Source organism: Talpa europaea (genome assembly GCF_964194135.1).
Source record: "Talpa europaea genome assembly, chromosome: 1".
Lineage (NCBI taxonomy): Eukaryota > Metazoa > Chordata > Mammalia > Eulipotyphla > Talpidae > Talpa > Talpa europaea.
In genome coordinates, this window is record NC_140073.1 from 265,394 (window position 1) to 280,701 (window position 15,308).

The 15,308-nt window shown below is 71.3% G+C and overlaps 1 protein-coding gene across 2 annotated transcripts; it reads right to left on the bottom strand.

Moving 5' to 3' along the window:
* Nucleotides 1–6,055: 6,055 nt before the first annotated feature.
* Nucleotides 6,056–14,969, bottom strand: DEAF1 (DEAF1 transcription factor; the record flags this gene model as incomplete). Of its 2 annotated transcripts, none has more annotated exons than XM_084255471.1 (12): nucleotides 6,056–6,365; nucleotides 8,104–8,193; nucleotides 9,117–9,364; nucleotides 9,567–9,695; nucleotides 9,819–9,947; nucleotides 10,154–10,280; nucleotides 11,097–11,162; nucleotides 11,311–11,450; nucleotides 11,702–11,848; nucleotides 11,976–12,105; nucleotides 12,405–12,502; nucleotides 14,681–14,969. In XM_084255471.1, 12 exons carry the CDS (start codon nucleotides 14,967–14,969, stop codon nucleotides 6,261–6,263), a joined length of 1,698 nt encoding a protein of 565 aa, XP_084111597.1. In that variant the 3' UTR covers nucleotides 6,056–6,260. The 2 variants fall into 2 exon arrangements, with proteins under 2 accessions (XP_084111597.1, XP_084111596.1); XM_084255470.1 differs by having other exon boundaries at nucleotides 11,702–11,881.
* Between the last annotated feature and the right edge of the window lie 339 nt (nucleotides 14,970–15,308).

The window sequence follows — 15,308 nt, forward strand, 5'->3', positions numbered from 1 at the left end:
GGTGGGGCGCGCCGGGGGTGCTGCCCCGCTCGAGCCCCGCAGCCCCTTTATAGCGCGCGGCCGGAGGGGGCCGGGGGCGCCGGGGGCGCCGCCCGCCCCGCTCCCTGCAGCCCCGGCGGCCGCGCCCCATCGATCGCGCAGAAGGTCAGGGCCGCCCCCCCAGCTGTCGCCCCGACCCGCGCCCTCCCCCAGCGTCCTGGCGGCGCCCCTCGGCGGGCTGGGGGGGCCGGCGCGCGCCAGGCCCCCCCGACCACGCGCCCGCGGGGCAGGCGGCGGGGGCGCCCGCGGGTCGAGGCCGGGGCGGGGGCGCCCCCCGAGTGGGAGCGGGCGCCGCGGGGGGCGGGCGCGGGCCTGGGCCTCGCCGGGGGGACCTGGCGCCGCCGCGGGGCCTCGCCCGCCCGCGGGGATTTAGTCGAATGAGGCTTTAGGGTCGGCGCCGCGAAGCCCTTAAAAACACGCGCCCCCGGCTTAGACTTTAAACCCTACGGCGCTTTCCGGCGATTACCGGCTTTCCGGGCCCGCGCGGAGCAGCTAAGCCGCCCCGAGCGGCCCGGCCGGCGGTGTCTGACCAGGGAGCCGCGTCCACGAGGAAACCCGCGCTCCCAGGGCTGCGCAGGAGGTGAGCGAGGACGCCCCTCCTTTCTGATTTTAGGGGCGCTGCTGGTCCTCCTAGGCGGCCTCGGTCGCTGGTGGGTTGCTGCCGCCTGGCTGAGATGCTGACGGCAGGGTCAGGTGAAGGGCTGGCCGGTGCTGACCGCAGACCCAGGCCGGGGAGAGCCGCGACTCCCCCTAGGGCGGGGGGGGGGGGGGGGGGTGACATGGGGGAGAAGCAGACACTGCCCCAAAATGAACAACGAGGGAAGAAGAGAAATCAGGGCCCCCCTGGTGGCGCAAGGGATTAAGACGCAACCTATGAGGCCGTCCCCAGCCCCTGCAGGACCAGTTCAATCCCCGGCCAGGGAGCGACCCACACGGCGCAGCAGACCTGTCCCCCACGGCTCCCCTCAGCAGGGTGCTCCAGTCGGTCTACCTGCTCTGCTCCCCGCTCTGCCACTGGGGACTCCTCTTGTGATAGGGCAACCGCCATATAAAATAAAACGGGTTCCTGGCTGGGGGTCCTCACCCGCGCGCTGACAAGGGACTTATGAACACCCCACGGCAGGCGCACACAGAAGGTTCATAAAAGGTTTATTGACAAGGGAAAAGGAAAGAAGGAAAATGCACAACTCAGGGAGAAAACAGGGAAATAAAGTCTTTCATGCGTCCTCCCCGATCCGCCGACCTGGAAACCCAAAGTCACTCTCCGAGCTGGCCGGACGCTGCGAGCTGGCGGAGACCCAAAAAGGGGGACCCCCCCAAAAAGCCCACGTGTCTGGCTTTATCCCAACCTGGCTGCTGAACCCCACCCTCAGGTCCCAGCCACCTTCCCTTGGGTGGTGACAGGATGTGGGGTTCCCAGTGTCTTTGGCTGTGGCCTGGGGTGGGGGTGGCGTCCACAAAGCCTGTATGGGATCAGCTTTAGGACATCCTGTTCCCCCTAACACTCTCATCCCCGCACCTCTGGCCTGCACCCCAGTTCTTGTATGCATAAATAAATAAATCTTTTTAAAATTATTTTAAAAAGAAGAGAGGGCCTCCCCAGTGGTGCAGCGGTGGAGCGCTGGGCTGTGAAGCTGCCCGCACCCTCTGCAGCGCCGGTTTGATCCCCGGCTGCCGGCGAAGGTCCCACATGGTGCACAGACCTCTCCTGCCACCTGCTGCTCCCCTCAGCAGTGTACCTGCCTGTTCTGCTCCCCGCTTTGGCTCTGCTGAATTCTCTCATCCTCCCGCGCTTCTGACTGTACCCAGTGCTTGTATAAATAAATAAATCCTTTTTTTTTTTTTAAGATTTATGCATACAAGAGCTGGGGTACAGGCCAGAGATGCGTGGGGGGTGGGTGGTGAGAGGATCCACCAGAGGCAGAGTGGGGAGCAGAACAGGCAGAAGGACCGAAATACACGGCTGAGGGGAGCAGCGGGGAGACAGGAGAGGTCTGCTGCGCCCTGTGGGTTTCTCCCTGGCCGGGGGTCAAACTCGTGCTGCAGAGGCTGCGGACTGCTTCAGAGTGTGGTGCTCAACCCCTTGCGCCACCAGGAAGACCCTAAACAAATAAATCTTTAAAAGAAAAAAGAAGAGACATCAAGCTAATGAAATAAAAATGAAAAGTAGGTACATGTGGAAGGTTGGAAATTTTTTTTCACGAACGTTAGATTTTTTCCAATTTTTTTTCTGAGCCAATGAATATAATGGTGGCTTCCAAGGTTCCGTCTTTGGGAAACGAGTGGACGCTCACTTTTTCTGTTCTTTCTTTTGCTGCGAATTTTCCTGACGCGCTGCTCTGGCCTCACCCCGCAGGCTGGGGTGTGTCTTCATTTTCCTTCCATGCGGCGCGTGTTCTGATTTCTCTTGAGATCTCGTCTTCACGCCACAGATCACTTAGGATTGACTGGACTCGTTTCATTTCCACAATTTTGAAGATGTTCCTGCTTTCTGTTACTAGGTTTTAATTCCTTTACGGGCAGAAAATACACTGCGCGTGGTTTCCATTCCTCTGACAGTGTCTTGGAAAGACGTGTTCCTGGAGGCGCCGGAGCCGCGCAGGCAGAGGGGGCGGCGAGGACTCCCCAGAGACAGGGCGGGGGGCGCAGCAGGGGCGCCCACTGAGATCCACCGCTGAGGGGAGCAGGGGGGAGACAGGCGGGGTCTGCTGGCCCCGTGGGCAGCCCCTGTCCCGGGACTGGACCCACGTGGGCGTAAATCATCAGAAAAAGTCGTAGAAGCCGCGCGCGCCGCCCGCCCCTGCGCCGGTGCCGAAGAAACGCGGAAAGCGCCCTGAGCGGACAGCGCGCTTCGCCCCGCGGACGGCGGGAAACCCGAGCTTCACGAAAGCAAAGCCAACTGGCAACAGGCGAGGCTGCGGAGACCTGCCTTCCCGGGCCGCCCGTCCGTCTGTCTGTCTGTCTGTCTGTCTGTCTGCGCCCCGCGGGCCTCCGCCGCGTCTTGGGGCCTTCGGGCCGCGGCGCTGCCTGTGCCCGGGGCCGTGACCGCGCCAGGGACGTCCTGGGCCGGGCGCGCCGCCTGCAGGGGCGCCCGGGTCGGGGGCACCGGCCGACCCCAGGGGCGCAGCCCGGGGGCCCCTGCCGGGCGCGGGGCGCGGCCCGAGACAGCCCCGCGCCCGCCCGCCCGCCCGCCCGCGCGCTCCTGAGGGGGAAGCGCCTCCGCGAAGGCCGGGCCGACCCCCCCCCGCGCCTGCTCCCCCCGGCGACCCCTCGCCCCGGCCGTCTCGCGAGGCCCGAGGCGGGGCGCCCCCCTGGCCCGGCGCTGCCTGAACCCCCTCCTGGGCGCCGCGGCCTCGCCCGCCAGTGTCCCGGGGCCCCCGCGGCCGGGGCGGGAGCGCAGCCCAGCGCGCCGGGCTCCCAGGTGGGGGCGGGGGGCAGGGCGCTCTTGGGGCTTTTCTTGGGGGGTACCGGGGAGCCCCCGGGCTGGGCCCTCGGCCCGGCGCACCTAACTGCGGGGGCTCAGCTGCGCCCCGACCGCTCGGCCGGCCCGCGAGGTGGGGCGGGCGGAGGCCGAGGAGCCTGCGAGGGGCGCGGGGTGTCGGGCCCGGCGGGGGGTGCAGCCACCAACGGGGCTTGCAGCCTGGGAGTTGGCGGGGCGGCTGCAGGGGTTCGGGGCCCGAACGGCGGCTCCGATCCCCAGCGCGCGGCCGGTGGAGCGCGAAGACGCCGCGGGCGCCGAAGGGCGGGTCGGGGCTCGCGCGCCCTCGGAAGCGCCCGCCTCGCCCTCAGGCGGGGGTGTCGGGGGAGGGACGCCCGGGCGGGGCCGGTGTGGACTCGGCCACCGGCGGGGGCGCCCCTGAACCTCGCGGCCCAAGGGGCGGGCCTTCCCTCGCCCCCCGCCGCTTGCGGGGCGCCTCGTCGCGCGTGGCCGGGGCGCAGAAGCCGCGGCGGGCCCCGCTGGGCGCGCTCGGGGCGCGGGGGCGGCGCTCGGGGCTGGGCGGGGCCGGGGCCGGGCCGGGCACTGCCCACAGCGCCGAGCGCCCGCGGGGCGGGGGGGGGGCCCGCGGGGCGGGGGGGCGGCTGGTGCGCCTGAGCGTGGCCCGAGCGCCCCGGGGGCGCCCCCAGTCGCTTCATCGTGAGCCGGGCGGCCGCTGCCCCGCCGCCCCCTGCTCGTGCCGCGGCTCTGCGCCCCCTCGGCGGTGCGCCCCCGACGCCGCGGCCCCTTCGCGCCTGTCCGTCCGCCCAGCACCGGCGCTGGCTGCCCCGGAGCCTGGGCCGCCCCCACACCTGCCGTCCCTCTGCCCGCGCCCCTCCCGTCCCTCTTTTTTTTTTTTTTTTTTTTTTTGTGGGACCCTCGCCGGCGGCCGGGGATGGAACTGGAGCTGCAGAGGCCGCGGGCCGCCGCGCAACCCAGCGCTCCACCCCTGCGCCACGGGGGCGGCCCCGTCCCTCTGCCTTGGCATCTACCGCCCAGGCGAAGCCGCTAACCTTCAAGCCAAGGGCCCCGCAACAAGCGACTTTGGCCACCCTGGCCACCCAGCCCACCGTGCGGGCGCAGACTGGGCACCGGGGACCCCTCCGGCCACGGCGAGCTGGAGGGACGAGAAACAGTGCGAGGGTGGGCGGGGCGACCGGACCCCACCTCCCCAGGCGCAGGGCGGCGTCTGGCCACTGCCTCGCCCTCCTGGCAAGGGATGTTCTGCCGCGCACGGCCTCCACCTTCAGCCTCTGCCCCATCAGCGTGCACAGGCGGGCCCCCCCGCCCCCCCCGCCCCAGCCCTCACTGCAGGTTCGCGGGGGCGCCCCAGCGGCTGCTCATCAGCGCCACGTGGCTGCTGGCAGCGGCGCCCGGGCTGCGTGGCCCCCACGACACCCACGTGCCGCCTGAAGGGCCGCAACCTCGGCCTCTACTCGTCCACGTGTTCCTCCTTCCTGCCCCGCCCGCTCACGCTGCTGCTCCCTGGGCCACCTTCCCGGGCCTGGGGCGCCGGGCGGCCAAGGGCGCCACGCTGCACGGCCAGGCGCGCCGCCCCGGTTCCCCCCACCCCAAGCCCCAGCCACACAGCAACCGGCGCGCCAAGACCCCCGGCCTGGAGCTCAAGGCCATGAGGGTCCTGCCGCTGGTGGTGGGTGCGTACCCGAGGGGGCCGCGCCCTGCCCCTAGGCACCTTCCCACGGTGGACACCCTGGCAGGTGCATGAGGCAGGGCCTGGCTCCCTGACGAGTCCTGGTTCACCTGCGCGGGCTGCCCCACAGGCTGCAGGCGCCCAGCCAGCCCCACACCCTGGCCCCGCCACAGGCTCAAGCTGCCTGGCCCCCTGCCCACGGCAAGGCCCGGTCACCTGGCTCTCAGGCCAGGATGCGGGGCCCGGGGCATCAGGAACCCCCGAGCGTATGACAATGTTACACGGAGGCCCCCTGCTCAAGTGCCAGCGGCCCTCCCTGACCCCCAGCCCTGCCCACCCTCCCTGGAGACCCAGGACTTTCCAGGAACACCTGTGCCCACGAGCCGCGGGTGGGCGCCGGGGCGGGGCAGCAGTCAGACGGCCCCAGAAACTCCTCGCCTCCCCAAGCAAGTATCCCAAACGGCAAGGCGGGTGCTGCAATGTGGAAGAACCTTCCGGAAGCAGGAGCCCGGGGAGGGCGCTGGCCTGCAGCAGGCTTGAGGGCAGAGTCACCACTGAGCAGCTCCGTTGTCCCCAGGCGTGGCCTTAGGCCAGAAGGGAAGTGGCCCTGAGCCCAGGGCTGCGCCTGGAGGGCACTTCTGGGAGCTGTGGACGCTTCCGCAACATGGCTGACCGCACAGGTCACACCAGACCCAGCGGCTCCCAGCCAGAAGCCCGCCTGCCGGGCCGGCTGGATGGGGAGCCGCAGCCTGGAGAAGGGCCTCCCGGGTCACCGGTGGGCCAGCCTGAGGACTCGCCGCCTGAGGCTAGGGGCGACGGCCTCCCCACGAGGGCCGCACGAGGGGCAGCTGGGTCCTGCCAGGGAGGAGCGCGGCCGCCGGAGGGGCTGGTGCACTTTATTGACAGACGCCCAGGACGCCGCGGCGCGCACAGGCCGGCACGGGCGCCCGTCGGGGCCGCGCCCGGGCCCCAGGGACCAGGTCTCTAGGAGTCTGTGGACGACTTGGCCAGCAAGTTTCTTCCTGCGGGGTCCCCACGTCCTCGGGCCTCGTGGGTCCTCCGCTGCCCACTGGCAGCCCGTGTGGCGCCGGCGGCTCACACGGTGACCTTCTCGATCACACTCTCGGCGACGTGGACTTCGTCGGCCTGGACGGTGACGGCTGCCGCGTGGCCGCACACGTGCTGGTGGTCCTTCCAGTCCTGCGGGGGGCGCGCGTTACCGGCCGCCGCGGGGTCCACGGCCGCGCCCCGCGCCCACCCCGGCGCTGCAGGGACGGCTCGAAGGCCAGCGGCCGGCAGGCCCCGGGGGTGGCCGCCAGGAGGCGCCCAGTGACCCGAGCGCCGCCCGCCCGCGTCAGGTCCTGCGGCGTCCAGCGCTGAGCTGCGGGAGGGACGAGCGCCCGCCTCCACCTTACCTCCAAGGAGGGGCGCGGGGACTGTCCGCCTTGGTAACGCGACCAGCCGCTAGCGTGAGACACGAGCGTGTGTGGGGCTCCCGGGAAGGCGGCGCGTTCGCGGTGGGGGGAGGCGCGAGGGGGCGGGGCGGGCCCTGCTGGGCCAGGTCTCCTCACAGGGGGGCACCGGCCGGACCCGTGGCCCCTGCGCCCTGCCTGCCCGGGGCACGCCCACCCCAGGCCTCCGGGAACAAGAAGCCCGAGGCGAGGCCGCGGGAAACGTGACCCGAGGAGGGAGCGGCGGGAGCCTCAGAGGTGGACCCGGGGAGGGACAGCAGGGCAGGGACGGGCAGGGGCGACCAGGGGACCCGGCCCCAGCGGGCGCCAAGGACTCAGGCCCCGTCTCCAGGACTGTGTGGCCCCAGGGGGCCCGGCCCGAGCCAGAACCCTCCCTCGCAAAGCCGCCCTGCGAGCAAACAGGGGAGCCCCGGCGAGCAGAAAGGGAAGGACCCCCCAACGGCTGCCCAGCCGGCCCAGCGAAGGGGACAGAGGGCGCCTGGACCGCAGGCCCTGTGCGGGTTTCCCCTGGATGCGGAGATCCAGGCAGCCAGTGAGGGAGAGGGGTCGGGGACGCGCCTGGGAGCAGCACCGGGCACGGGCGCCTCAGAGGAGGGAGGGGACAGCGGAGGCCGTGCGGAGGGCCCAGGCGGGGCGCAGGGGCGCAGGCAGGCCCTTCTGCCCAGCGAGGCTTCCCTGAGGCCGATGGAGCAGCCGGACACTCCGGAAGGAGCAAAGCAGCGGGCGAGCTCCGGGCGCAAGGCCATGAGGCCTGGCGGCGATGGTCAGGGCAGGGGCCCAGCCAGCAGTGACCCTGGCGCCGTCCATGGAAGCTCGGCCAGCGTCCCTGGGCGCCTGGTGGGGGGACGGCCCCAGCGGAAGGGTCCAGCCACAGCAACCCGGCCACGAGCAGCACCCCCAACCGGGGTTAGGCAGAAACTGAGCGACGGTGGCCACACTGGCCGCCCCTGAGCACAGGATGGACTGACCCCGTCCAGCCAGGTGGCCCCGGGACAGCAGTCCCGCAGGAAAGACGCCACCAACGCCACGGGCTGGGGGAGACGCCTGCAGGCCGGCTGTGCCAGGGCCGCCCTGGGAGCTCAGCACACACCTGGCCAGAACAGCCGGTCAGCGCGGGAGCCTGGGGATACGCCCCAAGGGACACGCCCTCAGGCGCCCGCTGCCCCGGCCGGCGGCCACGACGGACCATTGGGGTCACCGGGTGTGACAGCTGGCCGCGACCTCACTGCGGGTAGCTGGGCATCTCCTGACCAGGTCAAACATCACTGCATCAGTGACCGCAGGTCCCCGCGCCTCGGGTCAGGACCAACAGGCCCGCCCACCCGCAGCCCTGCCTGCTCGCTGCGCTGGGGCCGAGGGCGGCCGGCGCCAGGGGGGCGGGGGGACGGGATGGGGGGCGGGGGGCAGGCTGGGGGGAGCTGGGGGGTGCGGGACACGGGCTCGGGGGCCGGAGGGGCGGGCGCTACCTTGCGCTGGCAGAAGGTGGAGCAGTAGTTGACCTTGTGGCAGCCGGTGCACTCGCTCAGGGCCTCGCGGCCGCAGTTGACACAAGACTGCTGTGGGGCACAGCCGGGGGACATGGGTGGGCGGGGGCACGGTGGGGGCTGGCCCGGACGCCCCGTCCCACTGCTGTCCCGCCCTGGGGTGCCCCACGTCCGTCCTGCCAGCACCGTGGCCCAGAGTCGTTTCTTGCCCCAGAGTCGTTTCTTGCCCCAAAGTACCGGCGGCGCTGGGTCGGCCCCGCCACCTACTCCCCAGGGGCGCCCGCGCCTCCCGTACATGTGAGGGGCTCTCACGGGGGTCCACGCTAGCCTGGGCAGCAGCCCCGGCAGTCCCTGGAGGCCCGGGCTGGTCCCTGGGAGACCGGAGACCCTGTGTCGACGCTGGGGCCACCCAGCCCCCACCCGGCCTGGTGCACACCCGGCGCCCACCCAGCTGCAGATCGTCCTCCCCGCGCGGAGACCAGCCCCGTAGGACAGCGGCCTCACATACCCGACACCCCACACACACACCCCCCAAACAGACACCAGACACCCCCACACACACCCCCCACGGCGGGGAGCTGACGTGCGCTCCCAGCCTCGTGGGCAGGACGGTGCCATCTCGGACATGTGGGCTTTTGTTCAGGACAGTGGATGCCGGACACGGTCGGGGTGACGCCTGCACCTGCGCCCTGAGATCCCTGCTTCCCTGGGCCTGAGCGGCCCTGCAAGTGGGGGCAGCTGAGGACCGCAGGCCGCGACCCTCCCACAGCCACCACCCTCTGCCCGCTGTGGCCCGGCCTGCACCCGCCCAGAGAGCCACGGGGCCACCCCGGCAAGGGCCCTGGGCACAGCCCCGCGAGTACCCCCGCAGCCAGGAGGCGGACGCGCAGGGTCTGGGCCCAGCCCAGGGGGCTGCGCGGGCAGGAGGGGCGCTGCAGGGACACCCCAGCCCCTCTGGAGCCCCTCCCCCAGCCCCGCCCCGTGCCGGGCCTCACCTCCTTGCGCTCCGAGTCGGCCTGCGCCCGGGCCTGGGCTGCGGCGGCCTCCCGGTAGGAGCTGGCCTGCTTGGCCTGCTCGAGCAGCGTCTTCAGCTGCTGCGCCGTGCTCAGCAGGGAGTTGACCATCTCCTCCAGGTACAGCCAGCTGCGCTGCTCCGACAGCTCCAGCCCGCTGACCACCGCGGGGGGCACGGCCTTGGTGGGGGTGGAGGGCGGGATGGCCAGGGCCGGCAGGGACGTCAGCACTGCAAGGCCAGCGAGGAGCCGCGTGAGGGCCCCCGCAACCTGGGCCGGCCGCAATCTGCGGGGCTGCAGGAGGCAGGCCCGGCCCCACCTCGCCCAGCGTGCCCGGTGCCTGCCCAGAGCATGTGCCGCACAGACACACCCGCGGCCTAGAGGCCTCCCACCTGCTGAGGACACGGCCGAGCCCCGCAGGCTCGCACTGACCTATCTTGGGATGAGAGGTGGGCAGCGCAGCCTCTGGGAAGGGAGCCAGTGGGCAGCTGTCCTGGTAGCCGGGGTAGTGGGGCTCAGGGGCGCTGGCCCGGCACGGGGGCTGCACACCCGCCTCCTGCACTGTGGACACAGACCAGCCACCACGGGGTCACCATGTGGACACAGCCAGGTCCTCGGCCCAGAGGTGGCGCCCGCCGCCCGCACCCCACCGGCCAGGGGGCCGGGCCCTCGGACCGTACTCGCCTGTGGCTCCTGCGAAGACATCGCCCTGGGCCGGACTCTCAGAGATGACTGCGGTGGCCTCCACGGTGGACGCCCGGTCAAAGGTCAGGGCGCCCGAGGTAGTGATCTGTCCTGAGGGGGTGACGGTGACTGGAAAGGCAGAGGCCAGCAGTCTCAGGGGCCGGCCCCGCCCGCCACCCAGGTGCCCCCGATGCCCAGCAGCCGGGTCTGCGCGTGGCTCTGACACGGGCTGGTTGGGGTCACAAGAACTGGCCATGGATGGGCATGAGGGTGGGGACCCAGTCCAACCCTCCGGCCCCGCCCCGGCCTGGGCAGACCGCGCCTGCCCCACTCACAGGCGGTGGCGGCTGTGGCAGGGAGCAGCGTGATGTTCTTGGGGGGCTCCTTCTTCACGGGGGGTGCAGGCAGCTCGTTCTCCTTCTTGCGCCTCTTGTAGGGGACGAAGAGCCGCACCGGGCCGCTCTAGGGAGGGCAGCGGAGTAAGGGGCGAGGCCCGCCCGCCCGCATCTCCTAATGTGACAGCAGGGCCTGGACAAAGGCACTTCCGTGGACACAGCGGCGACGCGCCAGGACAGGGGCCAGGCACGGGCGGCCTCCAGCACTGGCCCTCCGACCCTTTGGGCTGACCCCTGAACTGTGACCCGGGCGGGGGCAGATGACCCAAGGCTATGCCTTGGGAGGAGGGAGATGGGCGTGGGGGGGGGCTGGCCTGCTGGGGTGGGGCCCGAGGACTTGAGGACACTCTCCCCGCTGGCAGGGGACTCGGTCGGGCACCCCAGATCCCCACCAGCTCCCTGGCCTTGGCCTTCGGTCCCAGACCTCTGTCCTGAAAGCCCCTTCCTGTGGTGCAGAGTGCCCAGCTGACAGCGACCCTCCCACAGGGCTCCTGTCCACCCCTCCCAGGCCCAGGCCTCGGTGCGGGGGGGGGGGGGCCACACTCCCTGCTGGCCTGGGCTCCCCGTGGCCAGGAGTGAGGGGGCCGGTCCCGGGGCCCCCAGAGGCTATCCTGTCCAAGGCCTGGCTGTCAGGGGATCGCTCCCAAGGCCTTCAGTGCCTCCACACCCCCCCTCACATGGCCGCTCCACCGGGGAGAGGGCCAGGTGCTCCCGGAGCAGGGCCTGACCTTGGCCTGGGTGGAGGCCACTGCCCAGCTCAGGAAGACTCTCCTTGTGGCTCAGCTCAGGCCATCTCACGTCAGGGCAGAAACGTGTGGGAAGCGGGTGCGGGAGGCTGGGAGGGGCCGCCTGGCGGGGGTGGGGGGCGCAGGTGGGCACTCACCAGGGTCATGTCGTCACAGCAGGCCGCGCAGGTGCAGGAGGCCGCGTGAGGGTTCAGGATGCCGTCCTGAAAGGCGAGCGGACGCTGACCACCCCGCCACACCGGCCTCCCGCCAGCCCTGGCACGCGGCCCCTGGGCTCCCGCCGCCCCGCAGGCCGCCCGCCCCGAGGGAGCGCACGCCGGGCGGACGAGCCCTGCTGCCCGCGGGCGGCACCTGGATGAGGCACTGCAGCGGGCGGCCCGCGTAGCGTATGCTCCTCTTCCAGTCCTTGCTGCTGGCCCGCCCGGCCATGGCCTCGAACTCCGTGGGGCTGTACCAGTTCTCGCCCTGCTTGATGCACCGGCCCCGGCCGCCTGCGGGCACCACGGCCACGGCCGGCTCACCCTGGGGGTCTCCCGCCGCCGCCCGGCCCCACCCGCCCGCCCCACGCCCGCAGACACCGAGCGGCCGGCAGGGTCCACACACCGCGGCCCCCGGAGGCCACCGGCCCAGGCCCCATCCCCTCACAACCGGCGGCTGAGGCCACCAGGCGGACCCGGGTTAGGGAGTGAGGGCCAGCCGGCCGCCCCGTCCCCGCCTGGACCCCCCCGGCCCCCGCCCTCACCTGAGCCCAGTCGGCGCTTGTACAGGACGCCGCTGATGTTGCGGCAGCGCACGGGCAGCTCGCTGTCGTGCACCGAGGGGTCCCAGTTGTACTTGGTGCCCCCCTTCTCCTGGCCCGGGGCGAGTGGGGTGGGCGGGGACTGCGGGCCTGGGGGGAGGGAGGCGTCAGGCGGCCCCAGGCCTGCCCCGCCACCGCCCGCGCGCGCGCGCCCCCAGCGTGGCCCTCCGGCAGCCCCGCCTCCCCGGGCTGGCTCCGCGGGCGGGGAGGGCACTACCCGGGGTGAGCGGGGCCGCGGCGCCCTTGAGGCCGGTGGTCTCCACGATGCTCCCGTCGGTGTGGACGACGATCAGTGTGGCCTTCTCGGTGTTCAGGCTGTCCCCGAGCTGCAGGGCGGTCCTGCCAGACTGCAGAGGGACTCCCTCAGGCATCTCCCTGGGCGGCGCAACCCGACAGCAACCACCGGCCCCCCAGCGGCCTGCGCCCCTGTGCCGTCAGGGCCCGGGGGAGCCGAGGGCAGGCGCCCCTCCCGCTGGTCGCCCAGAGGCCGGGGGCTCCGGCCCGTCCCTCCTCGGAGACCAACGGAGGCGAAGCAGGTTTGCTTCCTGTGCCGTCAAACGTGGCTTCCACTGGGGACCCCGAGGAGTGACCTGCAGCGCTGAGGGCACCCCACCCCCACTCCGCACGCCCCCGCCAGAGGGCTCACCAGCACATGTCCCGAGAGCGAGGCCGCGTTGGCCACCGACGTGGTGAAGACATTGTCCGCGGAGGCGCCCACGTTGGCCACCGTCACAGTGGTCACCTCTGCAACACGGAGCTGCCTCAGCCCACACCACCCAGCAAGGCTGCACCTCCAGCCCAGGGTCGGCAGCCAGCCGTGGACAGCCCACGCGATACCACCAAGCCAGAGAGAGGGAGGCGCTGTCCACGCGCACAACCCCCAACCCCGGGCTGCTTGCCCCATTCTCAGACCCTCAGCCCTGGCTCCAAAGCTGCCCCCGGATTCCCACCCCCACGGCCCTCCCTACCGGCCCCACCAGGCCAGGATCCAGTAACCCGCCAGTGTGCCAGCCGCCACCCCCAAAACTTGCAGGACATGGCTGGCAGAGGGCCCCACCTGCCCCACAGCCCCTCCCTCCTCGTCACCACAAGGCCCCTTTGGGTCCCCCCACCCCCCGCATCCCCTGCCTGGGGTGCTCTGCCAACAGGGGGTGCTCAGGAACAGCGTCTGACCACTCCTGCTCTAGCCGTGACCAGCAACCCCAAACAAACAAGGCTTGTGCAAAAGTGGGGCTGCACCTCCCAGGGCCGTGCTGCTCTGCAACTCACACCTACACCGCCCACGGCCCGGAGACCACACAAGCGAGCACCTGTGCTCACACACGCAGAGCTGCGAAGGCTGCTGTGGGCACCATGGGCACACCGCTCCGTGGCAGGGACACCACGACCCTCCTGTGTTAAAGGAGACAGGTCCGTGGAGACTAAGGACCTAAAGAAAACCCTCTTGGCCCCACCCAGCAGCCGCACCAGGGAGGCACTGCCACTCACAAGCGCTTTTGAGCAGCGTGAGGCTTTCTGGTCATGAACTCGACCAGAATGTTCTGCAGGTGAGATGCTCAGGTAGCAGGGCCAGCCGGTGGGCCTTGCCCCAGGAAGGGGCCTGCGGACGGCCAGAGGAGTGGGTGCACAAAGGGCCAGCCCGGTGCTCCCCTCACCCCTGAAAGCCCCCTAGCCCCAGGCTCCTGCAGACAAAGCCTGCGGTTGGTACCCAGGACTCAGGAAAGGGCCAGCAGGAGCAAGAAGCAGGTGCTAAAAGGTTCCAGAAGGGGAACAGGGGTGGAACTGGCACAAGGAGAAAGGACTCTGGAGTAGGTGTGTGTGCAGCCCACTGCCATGTTGGTCACTTGAGGCAGATGTGCAGAAGAGACAGGGCACACGCTGTGGGTGGGAAACAGATGCTTGAGAAAGACTTGCAGGCTGGACTTGGGGGCACATGTGGGAGATAAATGCCTAAGACAGATGCAAACTGATGTCAACAAGCCAAGTGTACAACAGGTGGGTGGATGGGTATGGAAAGTAAACTGGCATGAAAGAGCAGGTAACAGCTGTGCAAAGAGGTGCCAGGGTTGCAAAGAGGTTGTATGTGTGCATAGAAGTACTAGGCATGCAAGGCATGCAGGGAAGTGCAAGGTGTGCAAAGGGTACAGGAAAGTGCTGGGTGTGCAAGGAGGTGCTGGGCATGCAGGGCATGCAGGAAAGTGTAAGGCATGCAGGGAGGTGCTGGGTGTGTAGGGAGGTGCAGGGCGTGCAGGGAGGTGCTGGGTGTGCAGGGAAGTGCAAGGTGTGCAAAGGGTGCAGGGAGGTGCTGGGTGTGCAGGGAGATGCAGGAAGGTGCAGGGCATGCAGGGAGGTGCAGGGCGTGCAGGGAAGTGCAAGGTGTGCAAAGGGTGCAGGGAGGTGCTGGGTGTGCAGGGAGGTGCAGGGCATGCAGGGAGGTGCAGGGCATGCAGGGAGGTGCAGGACGTGCAGGGAGGTGCTGGGCATGCAGGGACGTGCAAGGTGTGCAAAGGGTGCAGGGAGGTGCAGGGAGGTGCTGGGTGTGCACGGAGGTGCAGGACGTGCAGGGAGGTGCTGGGCGTGCAGGGAAGTGCAAGGTGTGCAAAGGGTGCAGGGAGGTGCAGGGAGGTGCTGGGTGTGCAGGGAGGTGCAGGGCGCGCAGGGAGGTGCAGGGAAAGGCAGGGCGTGCAGGAAGGTGCAGGGCGTGCAGGGAGGTGCGGGGCATGCAGGGAGGTGCTCGGTGTGCAGGGAGGTGCGGGGCGTGCAGGCAGGTGCAGGAAGGTGCGGGGCGTGCAGGCAGGTGCGGGGCGAGCAGGCAGGTGCAGGATGCGTGCGGGGCAGGGCTCAGCGCGTGCAGGGGCAGGTGCAGACCGTGTGCGGGGCAGGGCGTGCAGGGGCAGGTGCGGGGGGACGGGCCGCACTTGCCTGCGAAGGCGGCGGCCGCGGCGGCCTCGTCGGGTCCCGGCAGGGCCTCGGCGCCCATGTCCATGTGCCCGGGCTCGGCGGCCATCACCGCCACGGCCGTCACCCGCCGCGTCTCGCGCTCCGCCTCCGAGTCCCCGTCCTCCTCCGAGTCCTCGTCCCGCCTGAGCACAGGCTCCTCCGCCTCGCCTCCTGCCGCGGCCGCGGCCGCCGCCGCCACCGCGGCCGCGGCCGCCACCGCCGCCGCCTCGGCCAGGCCCAGCTGCTTCGCGGCCGCGTCCGAGTCCTCCATCCGGACCGCGCCGAGCGCGCCCGAAGGCCGGGCCGGGCCCGAAGCGGGGGGGCCCGAGGCGCGTCCGAGCGGCGCCGACGGGAGCCGGCGCGCGCCGAGCCCGCCCGAGCCGCGCCGAGCCCGCCCGAGCCGCGCCGAGCCCGCCCGAGCCGCGCCGAGCCCGCCCGAGCCGCGCCGAGCCGGCACGAGGCGGCCCGGCCGCGCGGCGGCCCGAGCCGAAGAGGGCCGAAGAGGCCCGAGGCCGCCGAGGGTCCCGGGCGCCGCCGCGAGCGCCTCCCGCCGCCGGGGCGCCGGGCCGCTGGCCTTCCCGACCGACGGGCCGACTCCGCGGGCCCCGGC